Genomic DNA, 17,372 nt, shown 5'->3' on the forward strand with positions numbered 1-17,372 from the left:
CCTTTGGTGCTCTGCTGGTACTGCTGTCTCATTCCCCCTCGTTTTTCAGCAGTAATTATTTTAGGTTCTGAGTTTCCTGATTTGTCTTGCTCACACATCAAATAAGAGCGTAATATATTTATTCGCTAGAACCACGTAGCTTCAGACAACTCAGGCCTCAAGTTCATGATACGCAATCTCAATTTCCAAAAAACAGTCTGGTTTGTGAAACTCTGCTTGTAAACTGGACGGGTGCTGCCCTCAGCTGGCGTGTCTCTGACATTAGCGTGGAAGAAAGGGCTCTGCTGCTTGGAGCCTTTGCAAAAGCTGTACAAATTCAAATAAGCCAGTGAGTGTTAACACCTGCTCTGTTTGCAAGAATTTTTGAGGCCGAACTGGGCTTTCTCCGTGTCTGAAACCTCTCATGCGATCTTTTACCTTCCATGAATAATCCGTGCACGTAGGAGCCTTCTCTGGGTGGAGCTGTTATATCCTCACGGTTTTTCTTGGTCACTTCCACTGAAAGACACATTTTGTCCAGCGGCCATTCGTTTTTTCTGGCCATGGACTGCATGATAGCAGTGAGGAAGGACTGGGGATTGAAGAATCCTGCCAGCCACACTGTTGCAGGCAGCACAAAGTCCGTTGTCCAGACTTCCAGTTCCTGGAAAATAAAAACAGCAAAGTATTTTGGAGTGAAGCGTGGCCTTTGAGCAGCAGAATACTGCTTTGAGATATGGTGTGACAAAGAGCTGATGCTTCACGGTGCCTAACACAAGCTTCAAATAATCTTCCAGATGGGGAGACTGGGATGGAGGTGGTCTGTGATGAATAAATAGCAGATTCCACTGCAGCAATGAAACTTAAAACATTAATTTGGATTGCAGTAAATACTGCTATTATTTTTTTTAACAAAGCTATACTTTAAATAGATGGTTTTATTAAATATTTTTTTCTTCTGAGACATATAAAGTTATGATGGGGTTAGCTAATGTTCTTTTGAAACAGTGATGTATTATAATGGTGAACCCTTTCAAACTTCTGCTCTCATTCTTGGGGTAAGAGGCCATTTCAGGTACTTCAAACTGCTTAAATTAATATTGAAAAATAAACCAGTTAACCACTGTACACTGATGGAGGTGATTCCTGGTCTTCTGTGGTATCCGCTTTTCCCCTAAGCTTTAACTTTCACAAGAAATCTGCTCACCCTAATCCGAAGGAGCAGGTCTGCATACCAGGCTCCTAAGCTAAGAAGAGAGGGATAGGCATAACGTGTCCAGGATTCAGGAACGTTGTCGTAGAAGAGAGCGTTTGCCAGCTCTTCCATATCTGATGTAATCGTTAGCTCCCCCTTTAAAAAAAGAGAAAAGTCTGGGTGGTTTTATCTGAAGAAAGCAAGACTGATGGAAGTGTTTGGTCTCAAACTCATCAGGAAGCAGGAGGCTGGTAGCGTCTGGCCGTACCCAGCGCAGCGGGATGTGTAAGCGCAAGCAAAGGCAGCCAAGTGCTTTATACAAGACCAGGTTCAAAACGAGCAACAGCCATTTGCAAATAATGGGAAATTATTTGGTAGGGAGAGGCGCTTCCCAGGCAGCTACCTACTGCATACCTTTAGTCCCAAGTCTAACTCTTTCAAAGAGCGCCTGATTTCATGGGTCAAGATGTTCATTCTTTCACATTCCTGGAAGGCAACTACAACGTACGGGGTCTTGTCCACCGCTTTCGCCATGATGTCCACCATATTGAATGGCTCCGGCAGCCTCTCGATAATCTCATCCAGGACTGACTTCACCTGGGAAGAATATGCCATAGAACTGCTCTTATCAAAGGAAAAATGCTGTGGGTTAACAGTTAATTAACTTAGGAAGATTTTTCTTTTTCTGCCTTCGTGTTTTCCTGTGCTTCCTCTTCTGTTACTAATACTCTGTTCTTTTACTAACTGCTCTTGGATCTTAAAAAGCTGCAGCTCTTTTTTGATAGCCAAGAACGTAAGAACTGAAGCCATGGAGGCTGTGAAATTCAAGTGTAAAATCCAGGGAGTCAGGAGGAAGACTGTTTTTTTTTCTTTTTTCTTTTTTTTTTTAAAAAAATCTGTATTTTTAGTAGTTGCCATCATGAATGGAAATTACTAAGCCTGCTGCATCTGCTGAGGACGCAGCACGTGAGCCACATTTTGCCACTGGCTGCCCCATCAACGAGTAACCTTTCTGAACACAGCTGACTTTTGTAACCGCGCCGTGTGTTCGGATGGAGTGAACACAAAGAAACCGCTGGGGCGGCGTTTCAGCCCCTTCTCTTTACCCTTTGGGTTTCTCGGAGATGCTGGAGGAGAGCAGCTAATGGTCTTATGATCTGCGTGACTAGCTGCCTGCTGGCTTGCGATCGAGACTGATGCAAGAGCAGGGAAGAGGGAAGAGAGCTGCGGATGGGACAGGGACACAGGCAGCCGCGGCCAGTACGTTGTCTGCCCTGGGCTGCGGGATCAGTGCTGCCTTCTCGGCAGCTGTAGAGTGGTGAAGCGTTTGCTCGTGTTCAATTACATTAAGTGGTTGAGTCTCCATCCCTGGAGGTATTTAAAAGAAGGGTAGACGTGGTGCTCGAGGACATGGTTTAGTGGTGGACTTGGCAGTGATAGGTTAACAGTTGGACTCGATGATCTTAAGGGTCTTTTCCAACCTTAATGATTCTATGATTCCCAGTGCCAAAGACTGGCAAAGTTACTGAAATGGAAAGGAGAGCCTGATCACAGAGAAACCAAGTGCAAATATACTTAAATAAACTCTTAACAGGACTGTCCAGCTGAGCAGAGACTGCAGCGGTTCTCGTGAGCTCTGCGCTAGCAGCTCCCCCTTCTCCAGGCTGACAGCTTGTAGCATTAGGTACTGAGCTAGAATCGCATCTCTCTACTTACTATCTTGCACTGGTAAGAAATCAGTTATTATTACACGTTATATTCGCCTGCCTGTTGTGTGTGGGCCCGTATCTGTCCTCCCCGTCTGGCCTCTGAATTGTCATTGTTTACTGTAAAGCGTAACTACTTGCCTTTTCCTCTCGGGAGACACCTGAGCCTCCTCCGGCATCTGATTCTTTGGGCTGCATTTCCAAAACTGTCCGAAAAAGCCTGTCCGAAGTGACAGTCAGGAAGCCAATTTCTGCGTTGGGGTGAAGGCCGTACAAGTAGGGGCTCTCCGGTGGCAGGTTGTCATCGATGTACTGGTGGTAACCCTAAGCGCGGGGCAGGCGCTGGCGTTAGTTGAGCAGATACGTACAAAGGAGCGCAAGTTTTGCTTCAGCCTTGAAAATAAGTCATTGCCTTTTGGTGGTGGTGCTTCACAGCTAGCTGGCGTTGCTTATTCAAGACGGTTTTTTTGCTCACATCTTACCTAAGTTTTTCCCTTACCACCCCAGCCACAGGAATTATTTTCACAGCGATTCTGCATGTTTCCAAGGGATTGAAACTTTTTTTCCCTTACATTCCCCCTTGGTTAGCATGAGGGAACTCTGACTAGCGCGCATTTATCCAGAGCGGTGGTTTTTCCACACCAAATTGCAACGTTAATCTTTTCTTACCTTGTAATCCAAGCTGGGAGGGATCAAAAACCCTGGAGCTAAGTACACTTCCCCTTCCAGCATCTCCGCACGGATGTATTCGCTCAGGTAAGTCCGACACAGCCGGCGGTCCCAGTCGTCTGTGATATGCCCCCCGTACATGATTTCACCAAAGAGGTACCGGAGATCATCCCATGGTACCTGCAAGGAGAGGCTCACCGTGGGGTTTCCGTAGGCTGCGCGGCTCCCCAGAAGTCCCCTGCGGCCTGGGGAAGCTGCACACGACTGCAGAGCTGCGGGGCCACGGAGCAACGGCTCCTGGGGTGGCCTGTCCAGCATCCAGGGAAGTGACAGACCCTGGACCCGCAGAGGCTCGGTGACAGAGTGAAGGGGAGCGAGACCGGAGACCTTGTCTCAGGTGTCTCTTGTGTTCGCCCACAGATTTCATCTTGTCCCGGTATGGACACAGTCATCCATACTTTGAACCCCCGTCACCCCGCCTTTATTCAGATCAACGTTGATGATGTCTGTAAGGCCAGGTGAGACCTCAATCCTACTCATTGCACCTTCATTCTCAGGGCAGGCTTTGCCTTTTAGGTGGAAAGTAATTTAAAAAAAACAACCCGACAAAGCACAGAGGCGTGAGCCAGAGCAGGCACTCGTCCCAGCCTGGTGCTAAACGCCCACTTTCCACCCAGCTCAGTCGCACTCAGGACACTGCACCTTCACCGGCCAGAGCGCGCAGGCAGCTCCCTCGGGAGGAGGGGAAGAACTACCGGCAACACTGTCTTTCCTCAAGAGACAGCATTTGTGCAGCAAACTGATGAATTTTTTTAAAAAAGGTTGGTTGTCATAGCGTGTATTTTGCTGAGGTACGGTCACTTCGTAAGTGCCTTACCTTGGGGTTAGCCTCCAAGTAGTTGTACAGGACGTTAATCGATATGGTCAGGTCACCGTTGTTGAAGGGGTAAGATCTGTTCCAGCCCTGAGTGCCAAACTTGCGCCGCTCGGCCACCACCGCGTGGAAGTAACAGAGCGCAAACAAGATGCATTTGAACTCAATTTCTTTGCTGCACATCTCTAACGTGTCCTGCAGTGGAATAAAAATGAGGGTGGGTTTGCAAGTGAATGAGTGAATATCGCTGTCGGCCAGCTCTCTGTTAAAGAAAATTAACAGATGATGGCAAAGGAGAACTGAAGGTTGTTTATTAAAAGAAGAAGCATGGAATTATCTTTTAAAGATTTGCTAGTTGGTTAATTTTTGCACTCATTTGTTTATAAAAAAAATTAGGAATACACACACACACGTATATACATCCCACTGACAGTCAAGGTGGCTTGTTCGTGGTACCAAGCTGCAGCAGCTCAACATTCAGCCTTGGGAAAGGCACCAGCAATCCAGCACCCTCCCTGGTTCGGGAGCCCTCGGGCAGCTCTGGTTACCCCTAAATCACGTCCTGACAAATGGGGGCTCTGGGCACCCCCAGGAGGACGTGCCCGGGGGTGGGCTGGCTCCTGGCGCAGCATCTGCGTCTGCAGTGACACCCCCAAAGATACTCAGCCCCTGAAACCCCAGGGATGGGGTGAGCCGGACGCGCTGACCCAAAGTGGTCGAAAGGAACGGGCTGTGCACAGCGCGACTGCGGTGGGGGAGAGCGGCGCGACGGGGTGAGGGTACCTGGGTGAAGAGGTCAAGGGCTTTGTGCAGGTTGGCATACATGCCCGTCGGCGGCTCGTTGGTGATTTTGATGGCGTTTTCCAGCAGTCCCTGCGGGATGATGTGTGCCTCGGGGCTGGGGGCTGGCTCGGCGCTCATGAACACCCGGTAGTCAGCGTGGCTGCCCAGGCTGTACTGCTCCACCATCTTCTCCAGGGTGGCCAGCCACCGGGCCACCAGGTGGATGTTCTGCAACAGGAACCCCTCCTGTACTTTTTGGGCTGAAGTACAACCTCGGGAATCACTCGTTTCCCCCCCAATTCCTACTGTGGCTCCACAGAGAGCTCGTGCAGCAAAACACGGCACCGCTGTGTCCACGGCTGGGGACACCCAACTAACCCAGGCAGTGTCACTGCCATCACGTGGGGTGCACCATGAGAAACCCCTGCACCCCCATTGCAGGGCCGCCGTCCTCTTTGGACAGCCTTCCACACTTTTGGCCTCCACTCTCTGTTGCCAGTCTCCTGCTCTGTGGCCCCTCTCCAGTTCCCTTGCCGCAGGCCAGCGGTGTTTGGTGCACACCGAAGGTCTGGATGTCCTCTCGCCTCCTGCCTTGCCCGGGGTGGTGCAGTGAGGGTAAGGGGCCATCGTGCCCCAGCCCTCTCCTGCTGGTAGTGTCCCTGCTCCACTGCAGGGAGCGAGGGGCACTGCGCTCCCCCTGCTCCGGCCTCCCCTGTTTCCCTGAGAACCCCGTGTCCCGCTCCTGCCCCGTTCCTGCTGCCAGCAGTGCTGCTGCCCCAGGTCCCCTCCCTGCTCCCACCTCTGCCCACACTGAGGACAAGCCTGGACCCGGCTGCTACACGGGCTGAGCACCGACACTGTGCGTGACTGCTAATGCAGCGGGATGGGGGGAGCAGAGCAGCTGCCGACACTCCCCGAGCTTCAGCCATCCCAGATACCACCTTGGTGTCAATGGGGACACTGAGGCTGGGGCAGCCTGGGGACACTCTGAGCCGCAGCTGGCAGGGCTGAGCGCCCCGTGGTGTGCCGCGCTGTGCCGGGCTGCCGGCAGGGCTGCGCGCCCCAGTGCCCCTGACCCACCTGCAGGATGACCCAGTGGCCCTGCGTGGCCGCCACCTCCAGGGCCTGTTCTGCCACGGCCTCCTGGCCCTGCCCCAGCGAGACATTGTGGATCCTCCCGTTGTCGATGGTGAAATTCAGCTTTCTGCCTGGGGAGGGGAGGAAACCACCACGGTGTGAGACACCTTTTTCATTAGTATTAGTAGGAAGACAGGGCTGCGCGGCTCTGGCCATTCGCTGCCGAAACCAGCACTGGCACGCAGCCTTCGTGGGCTGGTGCCAGCCAAGGAGGGGGCAGCGGCTCACCCAAGGCCTCCACGTCTTTCAGTGGGTCGACGCCAGGGGAGAGGATGAAGAACAGGGGCGTGGAGGGGCTGCTCTCCTTGTACGCCTTGAAGAGATCAACGCTCCTTCCTTCCACAAACTTGCTCCCCATCTTCTCTTCCACAAAGTTCCTACAGAAAAATAAAACCATAATGTGAGTTAGGAACAAACGTGGTCACTGGGCACAGCTGGCACGGTGACGCCGCGGGGCTCTTGCCAGGAGAGTGCTGTGCCACGCGCCCCGGGTGGGCACTGGTGCACCTGATGGCGTAGGTCATCCTGTCCGGCCGCATGCACCGCAGCATGCACAGCTTCTGCAGGGCCGACTTGTTCTTCCACTCCTTGGGGAACACCTCCTTCTCCGGCACCTCGGACTCCACAAACTTTTTCCATCGCTTTGCTGAGCCCTCGATGTCGCTGTCCAAGTTCTTGAACTCTTCCATTTCTGAGAGCACCTTCAGGTCCCGCAGAGAAGGGCTAAATCACTCCTGGGCTCTGCTCACCCTCAGGGACCCCCAGGCTAGGGGGTCCCCGTGGAGCCGTGCGCACGCAGGGACGGCGCTGTGCTGCAGCCAGGCCCCGAGGCGTCCCGCAGCCCTGTTCCACCGGCCCAGGCAGGCTGCCAGACCTGCCCTCCACCAGGCACGGACGCATTGGGGGTCCCAGAGGCATCCCCAGGGTGCCAAGGATACCCAGCAAAATGGGGATGCTGTGCACGGGCCAGCGGGGTATCGCTCAGACACCGCTGAGCTCACGGGCAAGGAGCCGGGCACACAGGGACACTGATAGTCCAAAACGCTGCTGAGACACAACCTTGTCAGCTGCCTCCTTGTGCTGGCACAAGCAGCCCATCGCCGCTTTCCCTCAGCCCCCCGGCTGAGCGGGATGTGCAGAGAGGGGGAGCGGTGCGACAGGCTGTCTCTGGCGCTCGGTCAGCTGAACGGCCGACCCCGGTGCCTGCTGCAGGGCTGAGGGGGCCAGGACGTGCCAGGTCTCACCAGCCGCAGGGGCTGGGGGGCTTTGTGGACCCTCCCGGGTGCTGCGGGTTACCCCGGACCCACCATGCTGGGCGCCGTGCTGGCATCGCCTCGGCACAGCGGGTGACCAACCTTGATGCCACCCCAGCCCTGGGGCTGCAGGAAGTCCACAGGCGACGTGACGCCGGCCTTGGAGGGGAAACGCAGAAGAAAGTCCAATTCTGCTGGGTTCACTTCTTTCTTGATTGCCAGGACCTGGCGAGTGGAGAGTGCAGCGTCACGACCACCCTGGCACACACGGCCTCAGTGCGAGGGGCTGTGCTCTGGGCAAGAAGCTACTGAGCATCCTCCAGCAGCACAGAAGTAAGAGAACAACCTGTCTAAACCAACATAAACTCACGTACAGTATTATACAACAGAAGCCCCAAACGTTTGCATGCATTACCTGGAAGGCAACCTGGGCCAGGAAAATGAGTTTGTCTCTCTCAAAGAGTCCCCGTGCGGTGTACATATAGACCGAGTAGGTGATCTCATCCGTCAGGTTGATGACCCTTTGCTTGATGTCGTTGTCGGGGGCCGCGCGCTGAATGGCTTTCTCAAAGACCCCGTTGAATGCCTGAGGAAGAGCCAGGCGGGCAGCTCAGCGCCCAGGCTGCTGGGTGTTTTGTTAGCAGCATAAACGCTGAAACACCGAACCTCCAAGATCCCCCAAACTCTGGTCCTGCCCGTACAAACCAATTCCCTCCTTGCTCCCCATCTACCTTGAGAGAGAACTGGTAGATGGGGTTGATCTTGTTGAGGTCACTCAGGATGAAGTACAGCAGGGACGCTCGCTCTGCTGCTGGCCTGTAGTTTTCTCTAGCGACATTTATTTGGACTTCAGTGACTTTAGCTTCTTTCACCTTGACACACATGAAGGTGGGTGTTATCCAGCATCCTGGCACGTGCCGAAGCAGCACCCAACCTCCCGCTGAGCGCCGGGTGCCCGGCGTGGTCTGAGGGAGCTCTCCTGCTGCCTGTGGCACTGCAGCACCAGCTTCGGGGTAGCTCGCTTACTTTTTCCTCAATTTCCATGGCTGTGCGCTTCGTTGTTTCCAGGTTCTCCACCAGCGCCGTGTCCCCCAGGAAGTCTCCCGTGGCAGCAGACAGCCGGGCGAGCAGGGAGTCCTCCAGCTCCTTCAGCTTGATCTTGAACTCGTTCTGGCTCTTTGTGAGGTTTGCCTACAACACCAGCGCCCCGGAGAGACACGCGTCATTCAAGAGACCACGGCAAAACTCTGGCATCAATCACCATGACTTACACTGGGCGCACCCCGACAAACTTCATGCAACAGACTGTGGACCATCAGCAGTTCTGCTGGCTTTATCGTCTACTAATTATAAATTCTGCCTTTACAAATGCAGCCCGGGCAACATATTGAGGTACCTGTCAGCTGACCCACGTGTCTTTCAGAAACCAGCCAAGTTTTTCATGCTGTCACCGAAGTGCAAGAGGAGGGTGGACGTGGCCCCTCCTGGGACGTGCTGTCACCCGCAGGGTGAAGCAGCGAGTGTGCTCCTGGCAGCGCCAGGCTCCGCGGGCAACGGTGGACCCACAGCCACCCATGCAGATGGCAGGCTCCGACTGGGACTCTCTTGGCTCTCGAAAAGCAACAGCAAGCTCACGGAGGTGAGATCTCACTGCTCCCTGCCAGCAAAGCCACCGCAGCTGCCCCAGGCCGCTCTCTGCTACCATCTCACCGGCAGCCGGGTTCATACCTTCAGGGTCTCCAGGTCTGGCCGCTCTTTGGCCACCACAGCAGCCAGGAGCTGGTCCTCCAGTCCCTCCCGGGTCACCAAGAAGTTGATCAGCGTGCACTGAGCCTGCACTTCTGGCTTGTAGTGAGGGTTGGAATATTTGGTGTGCAGAATCAGGCGGAAGCGCGGGTGATATTCCACTTCTTTGTCTCCTATCTTAATGTATCTGTTCAGTTAAGTAAACAAATTAATTTCTGTACATTTGGCAGTAACTTGTCACAGACAGAAATCCTCAACCCATGTGCTGTTCCTGGCCACTCGAGATATTTCTCTGGGCGGGAAAAAGCGTAGCAAAGACAGAAGTGCCAAAAGAACCCTGGCAGGCAAAGGCCGGAGGAGCAGAAGGAGCTGGCGGCTGCCCTGCCTGCAGCTCTCGGACGGCTTCTGGACTTACACTGCTTGCAGGCACCGTGCCACGATACAAGGGGAGGGTGGCACAGCTCCCTCCCCAGCAGCCCCAGCGCCCCGTCCCTGCAGTCCCGGGGGACCAGCCCTCGCCAGACCCGGGGGGAACGCAGCCGGGAAGGTCGGTGGTGTCCAGGAAAGGCAGCACTGCCTCCAGTGGGGCTGGCAGCGCTGAGCGGGGCGGGGGAGATGGGGCAGGGGATTCTCAGCAAAAGCCCCATCACAGAATAGCTTCGGTGTCTGCCAAGAGAACCTTCCCAGTTTATCACACCTTATTGCAGCTACACCAGGGAACACGCTCTTCCTAAACCACTAAATAAACCGGACTCTGCAGACTAGAACGGTCCAAAACACATGAACTACAAGTGTCCCCACTGGGAAATACCCGGAGAAAACTAGGGGCTGTGGCCAGAGACTCTCATGTGCATGGGGAAGGATCAGGCCCCAGCTGCTGTCATGCAAAGGGGCACAAATTGGCATTTTAGGGCGGCAGTGGTTGCTCAGAGCAGGTGAAACTCCTCAGCACCAGTGAACAGGGTGTGCTGACCTGCCCTTCTTGGTGGTGTTCCTGCCCAGCAGGTGGTCCAGCACCGGCTCCACCGTCTCGCCGACATCCTCGATCAGCAGCGTCTGTCCTTCGGAAACCGCCTGCTCGATGGTGTCCAGATAGCTGCGGCCGAGAGGGGAGGTGGGCGCAGCGTGGGGTGAGCATGTGTGCGCTGCAGGGAGCTCCGGTGAATGCCCTCCAGCCGCTGTGCCCCGGTGGGACCCCCGCGGCGCTCTGCCAGCCCCGGCCCCCACAGAGCCCATGGAGGTGTTGGGTGCCCCCATCAGTGCTGCTGCCCTCAGGTGTCCCGAGTCTGATGGGGGACATGGGTGCCCTGGCCTGCAGACCCCCATGCTTTTCCGGTGGCAGGGAAAGGGGGGCCATTCTGTCCGAGCCTGCAGCCACCCCACAGCACTGGACCCACCTCCTCTGGCCCAGGCGGATAGCCCGCAGCTCCTCCCCGTATTTGTTCTTGATCCACTTGATGCCCTGGAGCTGGGCGTCCACGACCAGGGGCCACCGCTGGGTGTTGCAGAGGATGGTGGCGTTCTCGATGGATGTGCGGTCGCTGGGCAGCCCCTGGTTGCTCCAGGCAGCCACGTCAGCAGCGTCGGTGAGGAGGCTGAGGGGGTCCAGCCCTGGGGTGATGGGGATGGGCACCTGCCGGGGAGGGGCCATTGAGGACCTGGCCGTGGAGGAGTGGGAGCCCCTCTGTGCTGGTGGGCACGGGGGAAGGAGCCCCAGGCACCCCGGGATGGGACCTGTGGCCACTCACCGCCAGCTCGCTGAGGAAGGGGATCCAGTGCTTCTCCAGCAGCTCGGCCCTGTACTTCTTGGTGAAGTAGCCAACGTAGGACACGAAGGCGGAGACCAGGAGCACATCTCCGCACAGCGTCTTCTCCTGCTCTCTGAGCATCTCTACTGACTCAGCCCAGCGGACATTTTCGGATGCCAAGCCCCCGATGAGCCTGGGGTGGTGAGAGGAGAGAGTGGCTGCTGTGGTGCTGCTGCTCCCAGCGCTGTGCAGGGTGAGGGGACTCTGCCGTGATGGCCAAGGGCAGCTGTCACCAAACGCTGTTGGGTTAACCCACCTCTGCTCGTGTGGTGGGCTGCCCTCACCTGGGGCACACGGCTCCGCGGATGCATCCCCCCCCTCGAGTTTCTGGCCCAATTCATACTTGGGATTTTTTAATTTTGGGAGGAGGGAGGGAGGAGCTCTGATGCTTCCATGACCCTGTGTCATTGTCACCAGGCCATGCCAGGGAGCAGCAGACAGTCCCAGTGCTTCAGGAGCCAGCGTTTGCACAGTACCTGTTTGCCAGCGTGATGACTCTATTGGTTGCATCGGCCTCCTGCTGACATTTGATTTTTTCAGCTGTGGCTTTCTCAAATTCTGCAGTGAGAGCTGCCAAGTTGGCATTCAGGTCCTTCAAAAGACAACACACCTACAGTTACCTCCTGCCCACGTAGCGCAGCTGCAGTAAGCTGTCAGGCCAGGCAAGAGCTCTGCAGACCCAAAGGAGCTTTGCAGCAGCCCCTGTCGTGAAGACGCAGTTCTTGCACCTGGTCTCCAGGTTATATGAATTATAAGAATCTTTCTCGCTCATTTTTGGCTTATGGCCGTGACCTGCAGCTGAATTGCCGGTGGCTGATGGGGGCCACAGCGGGCACCAGCCAAGGCAAACAGCGGCTGGCTCCGGCAGCCAGCCATGGCCAGAGGCTGCGGGAGGGAGCACGCACTTACGGCAATTTTGTTCTTAATGCGACTGAGTTTTTCTTGTGCCTCCGCCAGCTCAGCGTTGGCCTCCTCCAGCGCCTGTCTCTTGGGTTCCACCTCGCAGAACACCTCGTAGAAGCGAACAATGTTTAGGCACCAGGAGCACAGACCTGCTGCAGCTGTTGACTTCGACATGATGAACTCCGGATCAAAACTGGGGTCTGACTGGTAGGGCCTGGAACGGGAGCACGCACCATGCTATGACACCGTGCCGCGGCTGCTGGTGGCCCTGTCCCGCTCCTCCCAGGGCTTGGGCTGCCAATGGGCGGCAGAGTGGGAGAGCAGAGCAAATGCCTGGATCCCACTCCTGCCCCTCGAACCCCGCTGCGCTCGCTGGGTGAGGGTCTCTCCTGGACACCCTGCCCAGGGTGGCCCTGCGGCAAGGGGGCTCGGAAGGGGGCAGGAACCAGCCATGGACTCACTGAAACGCCTTGAGACAGGCCTCGGGGATGTGCTCCTTGTCAAACTTCTTTAAGGCATCAAGAAAAGTGTCTACTTTTCCCATCATCACTTTTGCTGCCTTCCAGCTCTTATCCTTCGGTATCTGTCCCCTGGGGGCCGTCAGAACCATCACAGCTGCCGTCACGTTCACCACTGCTTGGGGTGGGGACCCAAAGGACTTCAGCTCTGTCAGGTTGTTCTGGGAAGGGACCACAGGGCCACTGAGCATCACCCCAGTGCGGGGACGCCGGCACCAGCCGAGGACCTGCCTTCCACCGAGGGGTTGCCCACCTTGTTGAGTGTGTTGAGGGCCTCCTGGGCGGCTACAAGTGCTGGCTCTGCTTTCGCCAGGTCGGTTTCGCAGGCTCGCTGCTTCTCAGCTACATTCTGAGGATGGGACGAGGTGAGCAGCCGGAGCCGACAGAGCTTGCGCTGCTCCATCCTGTGTTGGACCCCAGCACAGTGGGCACCAGCTCAGCACCACTCACCGTGTTGATGGCCTGGACCTTCAGCTCCTCCTCATCAGCAATGGCTTTCTCCCTGCTGACCTTCTCTGTCTCGACACCCACCACGTGGATCAGTTTATCCGCGTCCTCATTCTTCTGCTTCAGCTCTGCCTCCTGGACCGCCAGCTTGGCTTTCAGGTCATCCACCTTGACGGGGGGAGAAATGGAGAGGATTAGAGGGATGATCCTGCTGACCCCTGCCCAGACTCGCAGCAGTGGCTTGGTACAGCTCAGGGACCTTGCGGCCACCGTGACCGCCCTGCGGGGACGTGCCCCCTCTCGCCCATCCATGTTGAACCCGCAGCAGGCGTGGTGCTGTGGGTAGGCACCTGCGACGCCGTGCTCTGCAGCTTTGTCAGCCCCGTCTCCAGCCTCTCAATCTTGGCGGTGAGCTCGCTCCTTTTTTTTGACAGCAGGTTTTGGTAGAGCTTTATCTGCTCCAGAAAGGTCTTTGGCGTGGTGTAATTATAACGTCTCTCCATGGCCAGGTAGGTCTTGGACAGCTCCTTAACGCTCATGTGGACGTGGGACATGAACTGGCTGATGGAGACCTTGACCTCGGCCTGCACCAGGAGCACAGACAGTGAGCTGCTGCGTCATGCGGATGCGGTGCCAATGCTGGGATAGAACCGAGCCTTCCCACAGCGTTGGTTCCACATCCAGCCGCAGAGGCCGGGAATGAAAGCACCGCTTTTCGCTAAACAGCAGAACGCGTGGCTGAGAAATCTAGGTGATCACAGCACTAATGATGCTGGTTCTTAAGCCCCGCTCTGGTTTTCCTGGCTCTAATCCCCCAGGTTAACCTGGGCTGCACTGGGGAAAAGCTGCTCTTTCCAGGCTGTTATTTGTGGTGGTGTTTTAAGGACAAATGGGAAACAAGGAAAGGTTCGTCCCCACCCACACGGTGTGGGGCTGCAGGCTCTGACCCTGGAGCTGGCTGTGAGCTTACCCCAGACCCCATCCCCTGCTCGCTGCCCCCAGCACCACTGGGTCATGCCAGACCCCCATCCCCGGGCACGTTGCACCAAGGAGAGCAGCAGAGGTGCAGGTCATTCCCCAAAACAGCCTGGTTTCCCCAGCCCCCTGGGGCACGCACCGACCAGGGGTTCCAGCTCACCTCGATGTCCCCTGTTTCCTCCAAGAACCTGCTGCTGACGGACACGAGCGCGTCCTCCGGCCACTCGTGGAACCAGTCGATGGCCGTGCAGTTGACCACAGCAGGGAACCTCCTCGCCCGCACCCGCAGGGTTGAGCCCACAGGGGAGAAGCAGAGGATGACCTGGGGCAGAGCACTGCGGGTGAGCAGGGCGTCCCGGCTGCCGGGGGCCGAGCTCACACGTGGGGCAGCAGGAGCATCGCTGTGGGCTCCGTGTTGCTGCAAACTCTTCTGCCGGAGATCAGGACTTTGCCTCCCGCCCATTAACTCCCCTTCTCAGTACACAGGAGATGGTCTGTGATTGTGCACCCTGCGCCTCTCAGCGGGGTCAGGGCCGGCACCGGATCCTCTTTGGTGGCTGCGGCCAGCGGCCGAGCACGGTGCCAGCATTGGCATCCCTGCGAGCGCCCAGCACAGCCCAGCCTTGGGTCGTGGCTGCAGAGGCTGCTCACCCCCCTCTGCCCCAAGGGAGGTCAATATGTAGGTGTGAAGAGCTGCGCCCTTGGGGCTGAGGGTGCACCGGTGGCTGGGGAGCCTTTGAAAACATCTTTCACCAAAAGCCATCACCATCTAATGAAACCACAGTTTTTTGTGACCTGTCTGCAAATAGGTTTTAGATTAAGCAAGTCAGGAGCAAAAACCCCTCTCCTGAGTGAACACTCACCTTTAACTGACGCCTGACTTTTTCTATAAATAATTTCCAGCAGTTTTCCCTGGTATCTTGCAATCCAAGGAACTTCGCTTGGGGCCTCATGACGCTGATAATGTTTTCCAGCTCATCATCCTGAAAAAGCCCCGGCACCTCCTCGGACGCCAAGAAGTCATTGATTAGGACCAGGAACGATTCTTCAGCAACCTGGGAGTCCGTCATCAGGAACACGGTGGGGATGTTCTTCACGGCTGCCTTGATGTACTGGGAGGCGAGGTCCAGCTGTGGCAGGAGAGAGAAACCATCACCCTCCCTCTCTTCAACCCCCCGAGCTGTCCTCCGAAGTGACCGATTCGGCACAGCCCAGTGCCCCTCGGCTGCCCTGGGAAGCCAGGAGGGTGCCTTTGGGAAGGAGCCTTTGGGAAGGAGCCTTTGGGAAGGTGACGGGTGCCTGCTGCTCTGCTCGGAGATGGGGCCAGCTGCCAGGGCTGCCTGCACCGCACCTCCCTCACGAGCCCGTCCTGCCCGTCCTTGGCTGGGGGAACGCTGCGGCCCCTCGGGGCAGGACTTGTGGTGTTCAGAAAGCACCTTTGACTGGATCACACAGCGCACAGACACAGAGACGAGAACAGGGCACAGCCCTGCACACCCACCCCAGGCACCGGAGCCACCGCAGGGCTTAGCACCATTCCGCCTTTGCAGGATCTGTCCCACAAGCAGGCAGTGCTGCCCCAGGGGGCTGGGAGGAAAGCTGCTCTCACCTTCAGGTCGGGGATGCCGTAGCCTTTCTTCAGCGTAATCTGAAACACGTTCAGATTGCTGATGTACGCTGCTAGCCGTGCCAGACTCTGCTTCCCGCTGCCTCCTACCCCCACCAGCAGTGCGTTGCCCCGGGGAGACTCTAAGATCCGACTAATTCTGCAAATATGAGACACTGCATCTTCAAAGAGCACCTGAAGAAAACAGGAGGGGAAGGTTTGATATTCTGAATCACAGCAGGAAAAGCAGCGAACCCATAGCGTACAACCACGAACAAGAGCGATGCTGCAGCCGCGTCTCTGCAGTGCAAGCGCTGCCTTAGCACGGAGCTGCCCGCAGCAGGGCACTCACCAGGCTCATCGCCGCGTTCACCTCGTTGTAGTTGTCCAAGGCTTCCCCCAGCAACTTGTTCAGAGCTGGCCAGCTCGGCACCGGCAGGTACTTGGGCTCCCCTATGCCCTGGGCAAAGTGGCAGTAGATGTTGGGCTTGGCGAACACCAGGTCTTCACTGAGTTCCTGGGAGAGGCGAGGCCAGGTGTGGGGGCTCAGCCATGGGGCACCCAGGAGTACCACAGCCCATGCCACCGCCGAGCCCGTGCCAGGGAGCTCAGCCTGGCAGTGCAGCCCCTCCGGGGTAGGGCACTCCCTCATTTTCCAGCACAACTTACATCAAAGAACTTTCTGCAGGTGTCTGCCAGCATCTTCCCGAAGCCTTTTTGATCCCTTTCATCGACAAGCTTGTCTCCGTACACCCTCTCAGCTTCGTGCAGCCAGAGACGCACCAAGTCCACGGGACTTTTCAGGCATTCAGGGGTGGAGAACAACAGGCCCTGACAAATGTGCGAATCCCTCAGTCCTCAGGGGTTTATTTTACTGCTACTCAGAGCTGAGTTTAAATGTTGGCTTTGGGAAGAGGTCATGGTACTTTTCAAGGATATGGTGCACTGCAAGGATGCATGATGAAGGAGAGAAAGGAATAAGGATGTTTTAGAGGAAACAGCCCTCCCACTACCTGGAATATATTGGAGAGGTCGCGGAGGTTGAAGAGGTAGTGGAACTTGATGGCTGTCGGCAAGAAGGTGGAGGCGACCTTCTGGTGGAGAGCTGTCGGCACGAAACAGGGGGTGAGCGGGCAGGCAGGTCCCCAGACACCACTGCAGCCTCTGGCGGGATCCCTCAGCCTGGCTCGCTCTCCCCTGCGTGACCTTCGGCAGGTAGGACAAGCCTGAGGTTTTAGTTGGACTGTTTCTAGGGACATGATGCTGCACTTTGAACGTGAATAGGAGAAAAGGAGGAACGGAGGTTTAATCTGCACGGTGCTGTGATGTGAAGGTGCTGTGTGGGGCTGCTGGGACACCAGCCGGTTGTGGTGTGGTTGGGTTTCCCGGTGCCGGCAGGTGCAGGCGCATTCCCCAGGGGCCAACGCTGGTGCATGCCACCTTCCCACCGCCCCAGCGTGGCAGGGGCTCACCCAGCGCTGCTGCTACCAGCTGGGGCTGCAGCTTCTGGACAGCCAGCGGCATCTTCTGCAGGGCCAGGTGCTGCGCGAGGATGGTGCTGTACACGGTCAGCAGAGCCTCCTGCCCGGGGAAGCTCATGGCGAAGACGCAGAAGTGGCGCTGCAGAAAGGGGTAAAAATTCAGGTGGGAGCTTTGTCCCCAGGGGCCGAGGCAGCCAGCTGGCACCACGAGGTCCCCCACTCGATTCCACCCGCTCCAGGCTCCGGTCCCAGGAAAGCGAACCCGCCGGGGCACAGCCCCTGGCCCCAC

General features: G+C 56.6%; 1 protein-coding gene across 1 annotated transcript in view; it reads right to left on the bottom strand.

The window, feature by feature from the left end:
• The window catches only part of DNAH17 (dynein axonemal heavy chain 17), a gene marked incomplete at its 5' end in the record, with an annotated part of 39,974 nt that overhangs the window by 1,930 nt on the left and 20,672 nt on the right, over positions 1–17,372 (bottom strand). Inside the window, 31 exons of the mRNA XM_082327093.1 lie at positions 418–643; positions 1,187–1,330; positions 1,589–1,771; positions 3,022–3,204; positions 3,550–3,729; positions 4,427–4,618; positions 5,207–5,434; positions 6,287–6,414; positions 6,572–6,720; positions 6,851–7,044; positions 7,699–7,821; positions 8,012–8,182; positions 8,328–8,468; positions 8,623–8,787; positions 9,325–9,529; positions 10,316–10,438; positions 10,740–10,975; positions 11,091–11,283; positions 11,627–11,742; positions 12,060–12,267; positions 12,515–12,732; positions 12,825–12,920; positions 13,022–13,186; positions 13,369–13,602; positions 14,157–14,318; positions 14,860–15,126; positions 15,606–15,797; positions 15,955–16,119; positions 16,272–16,433; positions 16,616–16,707; positions 17,075–17,222. Of these exons, the coding sequence (XP_082183219.1) occupies positions 418–643; positions 1,187–1,330; positions 1,589–1,771; positions 3,022–3,204; positions 3,550–3,729; positions 4,427–4,618; positions 5,207–5,434; positions 6,287–6,414; positions 6,572–6,720; positions 6,851–7,044; positions 7,699–7,821; positions 8,012–8,182; positions 8,328–8,468; positions 8,623–8,787; positions 9,325–9,529; positions 10,316–10,438; positions 10,740–10,975; positions 11,091–11,283; positions 11,627–11,742; positions 12,060–12,267; positions 12,515–12,732; positions 12,825–12,920; positions 13,022–13,186; positions 13,369–13,602; positions 14,157–14,318; positions 14,860–15,126; positions 15,606–15,797; positions 15,955–16,119; positions 16,272–16,433; positions 16,616–16,707; positions 17,075–17,222 (5,389 nt within the window). The remainder of the gene's footprint in view (positions 1–417; positions 644–1,186; positions 1,331–1,588; positions 1,772–3,021; positions 3,205–3,549; positions 3,730–4,426; positions 4,619–5,206; positions 5,435–6,286; positions 6,415–6,571; positions 6,721–6,850; positions 7,045–7,698; positions 7,822–8,011; positions 8,183–8,327; positions 8,469–8,622; positions 8,788–9,324; positions 9,530–10,315; positions 10,439–10,739; positions 10,976–11,090; positions 11,284–11,626; positions 11,743–12,059; positions 12,268–12,514; positions 12,733–12,824; positions 12,921–13,021; positions 13,187–13,368; positions 13,603–14,156; positions 14,319–14,859; positions 15,127–15,605; positions 15,798–15,954; positions 16,120–16,271; positions 16,434–16,615; positions 16,708–17,074; positions 17,223–17,372) is intronic.

This window comes from Platalea leucorodia (assembly GCF_965183815.1).
Source record: "Platalea leucorodia genome assembly, chromosome: 14".
NCBI lineage: Eukaryota > Metazoa > Chordata > Aves > Pelecaniformes > Threskiornithidae > Platalea > Platalea leucorodia.